This window comes from Plectropomus leopardus, chromosome 8 (assembly GCF_026936395.1).
Source record: "Plectropomus leopardus strain MGB_pleo_1.0 chromosome 8, ASM2693639v1, whole genome shotgun sequence".
In the NCBI taxonomy this organism is placed as follows: Eukaryota; Metazoa; Chordata; class Actinopteri; order Perciformes; family Serranidae; genus Plectropomus; species Plectropomus leopardus.
The window spans coordinates 431493-443500 of record NC_142183.1 but is presented as its reverse complement, the minus strand read 5'-3'; the positions used below and the strand labels follow the sequence as shown (position 1 = coordinate 443500).

The 12008-nt window shown below is 40.4% G+C and overlaps 2 protein-coding genes across 2 annotated transcripts in view; one reads left to right on the top strand and one right to left on the bottom strand.

The window, feature by feature from the left end:
• The window catches only part of LOC148188807 (uncharacterized), an 11365-nt gene extending 8482 nt beyond the window's left edge, over positions 1 to 2883 (bottom strand). Inside the window, exons 1-3 of the mRNA XM_088080696.1 lie at positions 2298 to 2883; positions 877 to 977; positions 35 to 85 (exon numbers count right to left, since the gene is read on the bottom strand). Coding sequence (XP_087936822.1) covers positions 35 to 85; positions 877 to 977; positions 2298 to 2372 — 227 coding nt within the window. The 5' untranslated portion in view covers positions 2373 to 2883. The remainder of the gene's footprint in view (positions 1 to 34; positions 86 to 876; positions 978 to 2297) is intronic.
• Positions 2884 to 3039: 156 nt separating this feature from the next.
• rnf4 (ring finger protein 4) lies at positions 3040 to 10401 on the top strand. The gene is made up of 8 exons (XM_088080704.1): positions 3040 to 3213; positions 5516 to 5578; positions 7209 to 7398; positions 8124 to 8203; positions 8333 to 8345; positions 8428 to 8551; positions 9224 to 9275; positions 9359 to 10401. Exons 2-8 carry the CDS (start codon positions 5567 to 5569, stop codon positions 9506 to 9508), a joined length of 621 nt encoding a protein of 206 aa, XP_087936830.1. The 5' UTR covers positions 3040 to 3213; positions 5516 to 5566; the 3' UTR covers positions 9509 to 10401.
• The last annotated feature ends 1607 nt before the right edge of the window (positions 10402 to 12008 follow it).

The following is a 12008-nucleotide window of genomic DNA, read 5'->3' as shown; positions in this document are numbered from 1 at the left end:
TCTTCCTGTGTGTGTCTCTACCTGTGTGTCTCACCTGAGCATGCTCAGTCTGGTGTTCTGTACCAGATCAGATGCGTCCAGATTTCTGCAACAAAGACAGCAGACATGTCCTCAGTGAGACCGGTAGAGCCACAGTCACATGACTCTTTAACCCTTTGAAACCTGAGAAAGAGGCTTGGTTTCTTTCAGAGACAAGGTGAGCAATGAAAGAAGAACTTACCCCCTATACATATATATGTATATATGTATATGTGTGTGTGTGTGTGTGTGTGTGTGTGTATAGATGCAGTATATATATATATAGTATATATATGCAGTTTCTTTGGATAACACAGAAAAATGAGCAATTTGACAAGAAATGTTCCACAAACTGAAAGAAGTTATTAAATATTAAAGATATTTGTTTTAAAAAGGGAAAAATATCTTTGGAAAAAAGACCAAGCTCGGCAAAACTCTGTTTATAGTTATTATATGAAGAATTGTGTTCTGAGATTATTATATCTTTAAGCACATTTTCGTTTCATTTACATTTGTGTTTTCTTACTTTTTTGTTTGTTTGTTTTTACTGATTCGTGGATAATTTTCTTTTCACCAATTTCTTGCTAATATTTGGGTCAAGTCCTCTTCCGTTGCTCGTTGCTTTCTACCAGTTTTAGAAAGAAACGTAGCCACTTCTATCAGGTTTCAAAGGGTTAGTGAAAGTTGAGTAGTTTCAAAATAAAATGCTGATAAAGGATGGTTGCATTTTATTCTGAAGCCTCTGTGTTTCTGTCCAACATCCTGTAAATTAAAACATCAACTACTATTTTATTATTTCTGTGTATTTTGTTATTAATCAGAATCTTATTGATTTTAAAGGTCTGATGACATCATCACCTGTGGGTGGAGCTCAGCGTCTCTGTGACGTCCATGACCTCATGATGTCCTCTTTCCAGGGTCAAAGGTCGAATCTTCAGCTGGTTTTCTACTTCCTGTTTCTGTAAGACGGAAAAGTACTTTAATGTCTCTGCACATGGGCTCAGTGTCTCTGTGGTCTCACGTGGACTCAGTGTCTCTGCACGTGGACTCAGTGTCTCTGCACATGGACTCAGTGTCTCTGTGGTCTTAAGTGGACTCATTGTCTCTGCGGTCTTGCATGGACTCAGTTTCTCTGCATGTGGACTCTGTCTCTGCAGTCTAACATGGACTCAGTGTCTCTGTGGTCTTAAGTGGACTCATTGTCTCTGTGGTCTCACCTGGACTTAGTGTCTCTGCAGTCTAACATGGACTCAGTGTCTCTGTGGTCTTAAGTGGACTCAGTGTCTCTGTGGTCTCGCATGGACTCAGTTTCTCTGCATGTGGACTCAGTGTCTCTGCGCTCTCATTTGGACTCAATGTTTCTGCACGTGGACTCAGTGTCTCTGCGCTCTCACGTGGACTCAGTGTCTCTGCGCTCTCATTTGGACTCAATGTTTCTGCACGTGGACTCAGTGTCTCTGCGGTCTCATGTGGACTTGCTCAGTGTCAGATTGTAGATTTCTTTTGAAACTCTCAGTCCGCCTTAAATAAACTACCTGAGGACACTGAGAGACACCGGAGCTGAGAGGGACACAAAGCGTCTTCACTGTAACTTAATAACAGCAGTAAGACAAAGTCCGTCTCTCCCAGTAAACACAACAATGGAGTCGCTAATGTCCTCACGTGTCAGTACATTTACTGCTGTTATAAGTATTTTTATTATTATTATTATTATTAGTCGTAGTAGTAGTAGTAGTAGTAGTAGTAGTATTAGTAGTAGTAGTAGTAGTTGATTTACACTGTAAGTGTTTGTATTTTTCAGGGTTTTTTAATCTCACGATGTCAGTACATGAAAATTCAAATTATTCGGATCTGTCCCTTTAACCCTTTAAGCACTGCTTCAACATCGGCTTTTTTGTGCTGCTCTCAGGTGTCTTTCACAACACCTGACAATTTAAAAATGAACACGGGAAAAATAATATGACGGAACTTATCCAGAAATGTCCTGCAAACTTAAAAAAGTCCAGACATCCAAGTCTTGATATCAAATTTCCCCTTTTTTTCAAACACTTTATTTTGCTTATTTTCACGTATTTTTTAAAGTAACTTTTTACTTATTTCTTGTTATTTTTCTGTCATGTCTTGTTAAGTTGCTCATCGCCCTCTTCCCGTATTTTTGAAATGAAATCGAGCCAATTTGTGCTGGTATCAAAGGGTCGAACACCGAGCATCAGTTTTTGCTGTTATTGAAAATGTAATCATATCATAATAATAACAGTTATAATAATAACAGAGATTACCTCCTTTGCTTTGTTGAACCAGGTCCTGATTGTATTCATGGCAGCCTGAAGCCTCTCCTGCGTCCTCCTCTGCATGTGTTAACAGTCTGAGGGTTCACCTGTGCAGGTAACGGCTGCAGCACACAGGAGGCGGGCGTTTCTGTCATTCACGGCTCAGGTGATAATACTTCAGTACATTTTACTAAGGAGATATTTTAAATTTAGGACTTACACATAGTAGTTTTACACAAGGTTTTGTTAATAAACTAACAACAACAACAACAGCAACTTTATATAAAGAACACTTTTCTACACCAAAAATATGCCAAAATAAGTTAATAAAACACTAAAAGATAAATCAGTAAAACATGATACAATTAGACAGTAACAAGCTAATAATTCAATAATTTGGAAACTAAAATAGAAAAAGATAATATATAAATCAATAAAACAAACTAAGAGGATAAAATAAAATTCAGTTAAAAGCCAAACTATAAAGGTAGGTCCTGAGTTTGCTTTTAAAAATATTAACATTATGTAGAAATACAGAGTTATAATGATATGAAATATAAAAGTTTTTTTAATACAAACGAAATGTAAATGGATAATGTGGTGCATTTTATTTTCTAAATATCAAAACAATGGTTGATGAAAGTGCGTCAGATTTGGTCTGTGGGTCCCGCCGGTGAACAGCAGGGGGCGGAAACGATCCTAAACTGTCATCTCCAGCCTCAACTGTGCTGACCAGCTTCCGGTACAGACGAAGAAGAAGCGGCTGCCCAAACAGGCGGTGGACGGTAACCTGAAGCTAACGTTAGCATCCTCTGTTCGGCGGCGACAAATAAATCCTTTTATTTTGGTATTTTAACGTTTTAATGTGTAAACGTTAACGAGCCACCAAGCGCGAGCTGCTAACTGGAGGGAAACCACGGTGACGGTGAGTGGAGCTGCTAACGGCTAGCTGACTGCTAGCTAACTGCTAACCGGTGTTGTGTTGAAATGTGTTTCTTTTCGAAACTTTGATTTTCGCTTTTTAACATCGACCATCGCCGAAACCGAAACAATCAAATATCTTCGGATTTTTAGTGTCACCGACTGAAACTTTACCTGCACGACGTTTTAAAACAGATTTAAATGAACGTCGAAGCTCAGAGATTAGCGCGAGAGGAGACGTTTCTGAAAGGGAACCAAATTTAACACAACACCTGCTGCAGTCTGACCGTAGACCGTATACCTGGATTATACACACACGGTATACCTGGATTATACACACACGGTATACCTGGATTATACACACACCGTATACCTGGATTATACACACGCCGTATACCTGGATTATACACACACGGTATACCTGGATTATACACACGCCGGATACCTGGATTATATATAAACTGTATGTATGGATTGTAAACAGTCTGTGATCTGACCCATGAATTTACTGGTGTCGTTGCCTGCTCACAAACCTGAACACTTAACCCTTTAGAGACTGTTTGCCTCATTTTAGTCTCTTTTCCTCTTCCTGTTGTGATAATTGTGTGTGTGTTGATGCATGTGTCCTAAATGTAGTCCAGATTGTGTATTTGAGTGTAATCAGTGAATTTGCAGCTCAGCTCCTACAATAAGTCTAAAATACACTGTGGAAACTAAATAGTTACATTCAGACTGTTCAGGTCCAAAAATGCTCCATTGAAACCCATTCAAACTGACATTTTTGATCCCACAGCCATCAGAGCAGAAAAACAGGACTTGTATTATTTCTGGGTGTCATTCTGGGCTTTTGACTCTGAATTTGTCATTTTGACTATTTTCCACCTGATGAGGTCATTTTGACCATATTTGGCATCTGGAGGAAATACATGCTATTTCCACTAGGTGACCTGTCACAGTCAATGTAGCTGCTGATCACTGACATATCCCAGACTGTCAGCAGCTACACTCACACACTGACATATCCCAGACTGTCAGCAGCTACACTCACACACTGACATATCCCAGACTGTCAGCAGCTACACTCACACACTGACATATCCCAGACTGTCAGCAGCTACACTCACACACTGACATATCCCAGACTGTCAGCAGCTACACTCACACACTGAGGAGGAGGAGACTCAACATCATTCATTATTTCATCTAAAAACATAGTGGCATCATGACAAAAACCTGGCATTTAAAGGGTTAAAATTCTAAAAATTACTGAATATTTGATATTTATGAGTAGGACTGATGTTGGTTGAAAAAATAAAAGTCTCAATAAAAGCAGAAAAACATATTAATGTATAATATTTTTTTAAAGCTTGATTTTGAAAAGCGTGTTTTGTGCACAGAGCGACACCAGTGTGTGATATTAAAGCGGGCCTAAAGAGTTAAACGGGGTTCCTGTTAGGGGCTGTCCTTCAGTTGTCAGAGGAGGGGGGTGACACTCCCTCCCTGAGTGACTTGTGGAAGATGATTGGCCCTCCCTCCACCATAAATGAGTTGTTAGATTTAAACAAAACTTTGATGTGTGAACATTAAAATTGAAGACGAAATCCCGGAGTTGAAAAAATGCTCGGTGGTTTTTCCACTCCGTTTTTGGACGCATTTTAAATGAGATGTTGAATACAGTGATTTTGAGAAAATATCACTGTTTTAAGCACTGATTTGGTTATGTTTTGTTTTCTGATGGAATTGTAATTCCAAAATCGCCGATGCATTTTCTTCAAATGGCCAAAAGTTTAAAATACATTTTTTTTAAAAATTCCCTGAATGTTAAAGATTGGCAAAACTTTTAAAGAATAAAATCACCAAGTGATTTCTTTAAATTGTGCCCCAAAATTTTGAAGACAGAAGGAAAACAAAAAAAAATATGTGTGTGTGTGTGTGTGTGTGTGTGTGTATTAGTGCTGCAACTACTGATTATTTTAGTAATTGGGTAATCAACCGATTATACTTGCGATTAATCGAGAAATTGGATATGTGCATGGAAATGTTTTCATTTAATTACTTTTGCTTTATTAAAGGGTAATAGTAACATACAGAGGAGAAAATAAGACCGTTTAAAGTTCCTTATAATGAATGAGCAACTGTAACTGCCTTTTCCTTCCTTGTTTTATGTAGCTTCTGTTCATATTTCTCTTGATGTGTGTGTTCTGAAATGCTCCTCGGTTCAGCCCTTTTCTCCTAATTTGTCTTTGATATTCAGGGTTAAGTGTTACTTGTAGCTAACTGAGTGTTTTTCTGTGTTTCCTCTGCAGTTTCTTCAGTCTGTCATATTCTTCAGTCTGTCATATTCTTCAGTCTGTGATATGAGCAGCTCTGTAAGTTTTCTTCTTCTTCTTCTTCTTATTATTATTATTATTGTGGGTATAATGTTCAATCAGTAAATTGTTAAATAATAGTTGTTTGTTAAAGAAAGCAGCCTCCTGAGTACTTCGATGCAAAATCAGAGCACAATCCACATAGAAATGAGGTCTCTCCCTGTGTGTGTGTGTCTGTGTGTGTCTGTGTGTCTGTGTCTGTGTCTGTCTGTGTCTGTGTCTGTGTCTGTCTGTGTCTGTCTGTGTCTGTGTCTGTGTCTGTCTGTGTCTGTCTGTGTGTGTGTGTGTGTGTCTGTGTGTCTGTGTCTGTGTGTGTGTGTGTGTGTCTGTGTCTGTCTGTGTCTGTGTCTGTGTCTGTGTGTGTGTGTGTCTGTGTGTGTGTGTGTGTGTCTGTGTGTCTGTGTCTGTGTGTGTGTGTGTGTGTCTGTGTGTGTGTGTGTGTGTGTGTGTGTGTGTGTCTGTGTGTGTGTGTGTGTCTGTGTGTGTGTGTGTGTGTGTGTGTGTGTGTGTGTGTGTGTCTGTGTGTGTGTCTGTGTGTGTGTGTGTGTCTGTGTGTGTGTGTGTCTGTGTGTGTGTGTGTCTGTGTGTCTGTGTGTGTCTGTGTGTGTGTGTGTGTGTGTGTGTGTGTGTGTGTCTGTGTCTGTGTGTGTCTGTGTGTGTGTGTGTGTGTGTGTGTGTGTGTGTGTGTGTGTGTGTGTGTGTGTGTGTGTCTGTGTGTGTGTGTGTCTGTGTGTGTGTGTGTGTGTCTGTGTGTCTGTGTGTGTGTGTGTGTCTGTGTGTGTATTTGTTTATGTGTGTGTGTGTGTGTGCGTGTGTCTGTGTGTGTCTGTGTGTGTGTGTCTGTGTGTGTGTCTGTATGTGTGTGTCTGTGTGTGTGTGTTTGTGTGTCTGTGTGTGTGTGTGTGTGTGTGTGTCTGTGTGTGTGTGTGTGTGTGTGTGTGTCTGTGTATGTGTATGTGTGTGTCTGTGTGTGTGTGTCTGTGTGTGTGTGTGTCTGTGTGTGTGTGTGTCTGTGTGTCTGTATGTGCGTGTGTCTGTGTGTTTGTGTGTGTCTGTGTGTGTGTGTGTATGTGTGTGTGTGTGTGTGTGTGTGTCTGTGTGTCTGTGTGTGTGTCTGTGTGTGTGTGTGTGTGTGTCTGTGTGTGTGTGTGTGTGTCTGTGTGTGTGTGTGTGTGTGTGTGTGTGTCTGTCTGTGTGTCCGTGTGTCTGTGTCTGCGTGTGTCTGTGTGTGTGTGTGTGTGTGTGTCTGTGTGTGTCTGTGTGTGTGTCTGTGTGTCTGTGTGTGTGTGTCTGTGTGTCTGTGTGTGTCTGTGTGTGTGTGTGTCTGTGTCTGTCTGTGTGTCTGTGTGTCTGTGTGTCTGTCTGTCTGTGTGTCTGTCTGTCTGTGTGTCTGTGTGTGTGTGTGTCTGTGTGTGTGTGTGTGTGTGTCTGTGTGTGTGTGTGTGTCTGTGTGTCTGTGTGTCTGTGTCTGTGTGTGTGTGTGTGTGTGTGTGTCTGTGTGTGTCTGTGTGTCTGTGTCTGTGTGTGTCTGTGTGTGTGTCTGTGTGTGTGTGTGTCTGTGTGTCTGTGTCTGTGTGTGTCTGTGTCTGTGTCTGTGTGTGTGTGTGTGTGTGTGTGTGTGTGTGTTCAGTCTCAGAGGAAGAGGAGGACAGCAGGAAGTCCTCTGGTGTCCAGACCAAACTCCAAGACCAGCAGAGGGACGAACGCCAGGAGGCCGACCAACAGAGCAGCTAACAGGCCAACTAACGTCAGCAGGACGTCTGATGGTGACCCCGCCCCCCCCACAGAGACCGTCGACGTGATGGACAACACCGAGGACAGTCAGTACAGATCAATACGTTTTCGGGTCTTTTTTTCCTTTTATCTGTTTTTGCAGATATTTCATACTCGATTGGGGCACATTTACAAATTCAGTGATAAAGAAACAGAACAGTGCAAACAAGACATAGGAAAAACAAAAAAGACTGAACAAAAAGAAAAACATGAAGGACAAACTAATATACATAAATACATAAGAGTATCAAACCAAACAATCAAAGACAAACAAAGTTTGACAAATGTCCCGTGTGTTTTGTTTTCTCAGCTTTGCCGTCTCAGTCTGTGCACAATGTCCCATTTCTGTTTTGAGTTCTTGTAATTTTGGTTTCTTTTGAGTCTATTTACATTTATGAAAGTCATTTTTTTCATACGAAATAAATAGATTCAAAATCATTTTTTCCTGACCATCTATATTTTTGTCATACACAAATTATTTAATCTTTTTTTTCTAATCAATGTTTGAAAGAAATGTTCTTTTCAAAATATTTTAATGCAAAGGCTTTCATAGAATGAGTGACAAATACTTGATTTAAATTTATGTTGCTCAGTTGCCCAATATTGTTGCATTTCAGCCTGTTAGCCAGCAGCGATTAAAAGAAAAATGTCTCCGTTAGTCACTTGAATACAACAGCATGGATTAATATGGTCCAGGCTGAAAATGCCTAATTTACCCTTTAAGGGTTACAGGATGTCTCCAATCAATAATCAATAAGCGGTGTGTGTTCAGGTGTGGAGGAGGTGGTGGATCTGACCTGTGAGGGATCAGAAGCTGCTGTGGTCGACCTGACCAGCAACGACTCCGTACTGGTAACATAAATACACCCAGTTACTCCCAGTAATGTGTCTGTGGGTTGTGTTTCTTCTTCTCTTGATTTGCGTCTCAAATTTTATGATTCTGTTGTTTGTGTTTCTTCTGCTGCTGCTGCGACGATCCAGCTGGTGGACGAAGGTAAAACTGTTTTCAGTCCACATCTCCACGTCACGTCTCATTAAAGGACCAGTCCAACATTTCTCTGGCTGTCCTCCTTCAGGTCCTCAGAACAGCAGAGTCACCACAGCTGAGAGTTACGTCGTCAGCAGCGATGAAGACGAGGACACACCCCGTGTCCTCAACACGGCAATAATGTCCTCTGTACAGAACAACAGCTCTTCCAGGTAATAGACTGATCCCTGTCAACATTATATTAAAATCACAGCCAGGTAATAGACTGATCCCACCAGAAACCAGTAGAGGGTAGATTTATTCGACTGTCTGTTTTTTAAACAAAGTTTAAAGAAATGAAATTACATTTGTCCTTGATCCTGCTACATTGTCGTAGTTGAAGGATGAGTTGATTAAAATCAGCAGCTGCTATGAAGATTACACCTGGTTCTTTGGGCATGTTGCTGCTGGTGGCATCATTCAATTCCTACAGAGCATTTTTTGAATTGCGTCAGTCTTGTGTCCTTATGGCTCCCAACAAGGTCTGCCTATCCAGTGCAATAGCTTGATCCGGGATGTTAGGGGTTAACCGTGTCTCTGTGAAGATGTGTGCTGAGCAGTGTCTGATCTGCTGAGTGAATCTCGATCACATCTCATCACTCTCCTCTCTGCCGACCGGACATTAGCCAGAAGAAGGTTTGGTCGAGGAGCAGCTCTCGGTCCAAGTCGCATCAGCCTCACCCTGATGCCGGCTCTCCTCCCTCTCTTTGTGTGGCGTATGCCGTTTTTGGGATCCTCTCACAGTCTGCTGTATTCAGTCCAACCCCACACAACTTTTCCTGATGATGATAGGTGTTTCTGTATCGTAGAAAAGTCGTGCAGTAGAGTCTGTGTGTGTGTTCCAGGTCGACTCCAGGGACGATCAGCTGTCCCGTCTGTCTGGACTCGTACTCTGAGGTGAGACCCAAATGCACCGCCACACACCTGGACAGCAGGTAAAGTGCTGCCTTCTGATTGGCTGGTTGTTGTTTTCTTCACAGATTGTAGAGAGCGGCCGATTGGTCGTTTCCACGAAATGTGGTCACGTGTTCTGCAGCCAGTGTCTGCGAGACGCTCTGAAGTCATCACATACCTGTCCGACCTGCAGGAAGAGACTGACCCCTCGCCAGTACCACCCCCTCTACATCTGACATCACTATGACATCACCACACACCTGTACCACCCCCTCTACATCTGACATCACTATGACATCACCACACACCTGTACCACCCCCTCTACATCTGACATCACTATGACATCACCACACACCTGTACCACCCCCTCTACATCTGACATCACTATGACATCACCACACACCTGTACCACCCCCTCTACATCTGACATCACTATGACATCACCACACACCTGTACCACCCCCTCTACATCTGACATCACTATGACATCACCACACACCTGTACCACCCCCTCTACAGCTGACATCACTATGACATCACCACACACCTGTACCACCCCCTCTACATCTGACATCACTATGACATCACCACACACCTGTACCACCCCCTCTACATCTGACATCACTATGACGTCACCACACACCTGTACCACCCCCTCTACAGCTGACATCACTATGACATCACCACACACCTGTACCACCCCCTCTACATCTGACATCACTATGACATCACCACACACCTGTACCACCCCCTCTACATCTGACATCACTATGACATCACCACACACCTGTACCACCCCCTCTACAGCTGACATCACTATGACATCACCATCATGTGTCTGAGGTACTGTTGGACGCTATATTTCCAGTGACATCATCAGTGATGTCACCAGATTTTGCTGCTGAGTTGTTTTTTGTATCAGAAACTAAAGACTTTGTGAGCTGTTTTAATTAAAGAGCAACTACAAAGAGTTACTGATTTGATGATTGATATATATTATTGATATGTTGAATATATTTAATATTTGTTTAATTTTTATTTTATTTTTTTCGGGATGGTTGGTTTGGTCTGTTGTCTCCAGATTAATTTTTATTGTTATGCAAGTGAAAATAAATGTTTCTAAATTTCTCGAAAGTTTCTTTGTTTTCAGCTTGAAGCTGAAACCGGCTGAAAGACGTGAATTATCTGAGAGGCCTTCTGTTTTGGTGCGCCGCTCGGTGACTCAGTGCCGGCCTCATTGATTGTTAATGACTTCAGATCAGGTGAGCAGATCAGGACAGCATTTTATAATTCCCACTGTCACACCAGTTATTCACCAGTAAACATGCGCCTGCCTCTTTCTGCACAGAACTCTCATTATATACAACACATCATAGTATAAATACAACATTATATAGAACTGTACAATGTATCACAGTATACATACCACACTGTATATTATTATACAACATATCAGTATATATAGAACAATATATAGGGTTATAAAACATATTGTAGTGTGTGTGAATATATATATATATATAGATATATATATATATGTGTGTGTGTACACAATGAGTGTATACAATACAATGTTGTATATACACTATATGTTGTATAATCATTTATAATGTTGTATATGTACACTGTGATTTGATGAATAATTCTATATGCCTAGATGCAGGTGTGTTATGCTAGCCAATAAAGCTAGTAACAACTTTTGAGTTAATATGACTTGTTTTTCATTTTTGAGACACCACATACTACTCTGTGTTTTTAACACATGCTTCAGATACACCTTTGACCAAGCTTTTATTTTGAAAGTAGATAATCCTTCACTTCCAGGTCAAACTGATTAGGTGACACTCTGCTTTCAGTATGAGTTTGTGTGTAAATCATCTGACACACTCAGTGTATATATACAACATTATATATGATTATACAACATATAGTTTATATACAGCGTTGTACTTAATAAGAGTATACAACAAATCACAGTATAAATACAGCATTATGTAGAATTATTCATCAAATCACAGTGTACATATACAACATTATATTTGATTATACAACATATAGTGTATATACAACATTGTACTGTATAGAAGCATACAACAAATCACAGTATAAATATAACATTACACAGAATTATTCAACAAATCACGGTATATACACAACATTATATATGATTATACAACAAATCAGGATATATACAAAATGATATAGGAGAATACAACAAATTACAGTATATATACATTATGTCTGATTATACAATAAATCAGTACATATGCAACATTATGTAGGAGTATACAAGGTACGGCAGTATAAATACATTATACATAGTTATACAATAAATGGCAGTATATTTATAACGTTGTATGGGATTATACAGCATTACAGTATATAATATATGTTGTATTATTAATACAGTTCAGTATCAAACTGAGATATAAAGTGCAGTTAAATCAGTGTGTCATTGTGAACTGAGGGAGTCGACTAAAAGTTCATCTTGTGACTCTGAGTCACTCCACAAGACCGCTGACTCACTGTCAGCTGACACAAACTCTGCTGCTGATTGGCTGCTGGCACAACAGGATGATGTCACACCTGAACAACTTCTAGAAATAATAATAAAAAAGGTCATATGTCCTAAAATAAAAACAAACAAACCCTTCACCCCACCAAAACCAAAGAGCTGGATATGAATATTACTCTGGATAACGTTCAGATAAACCTCTAAGACGTCTCACCTAAAC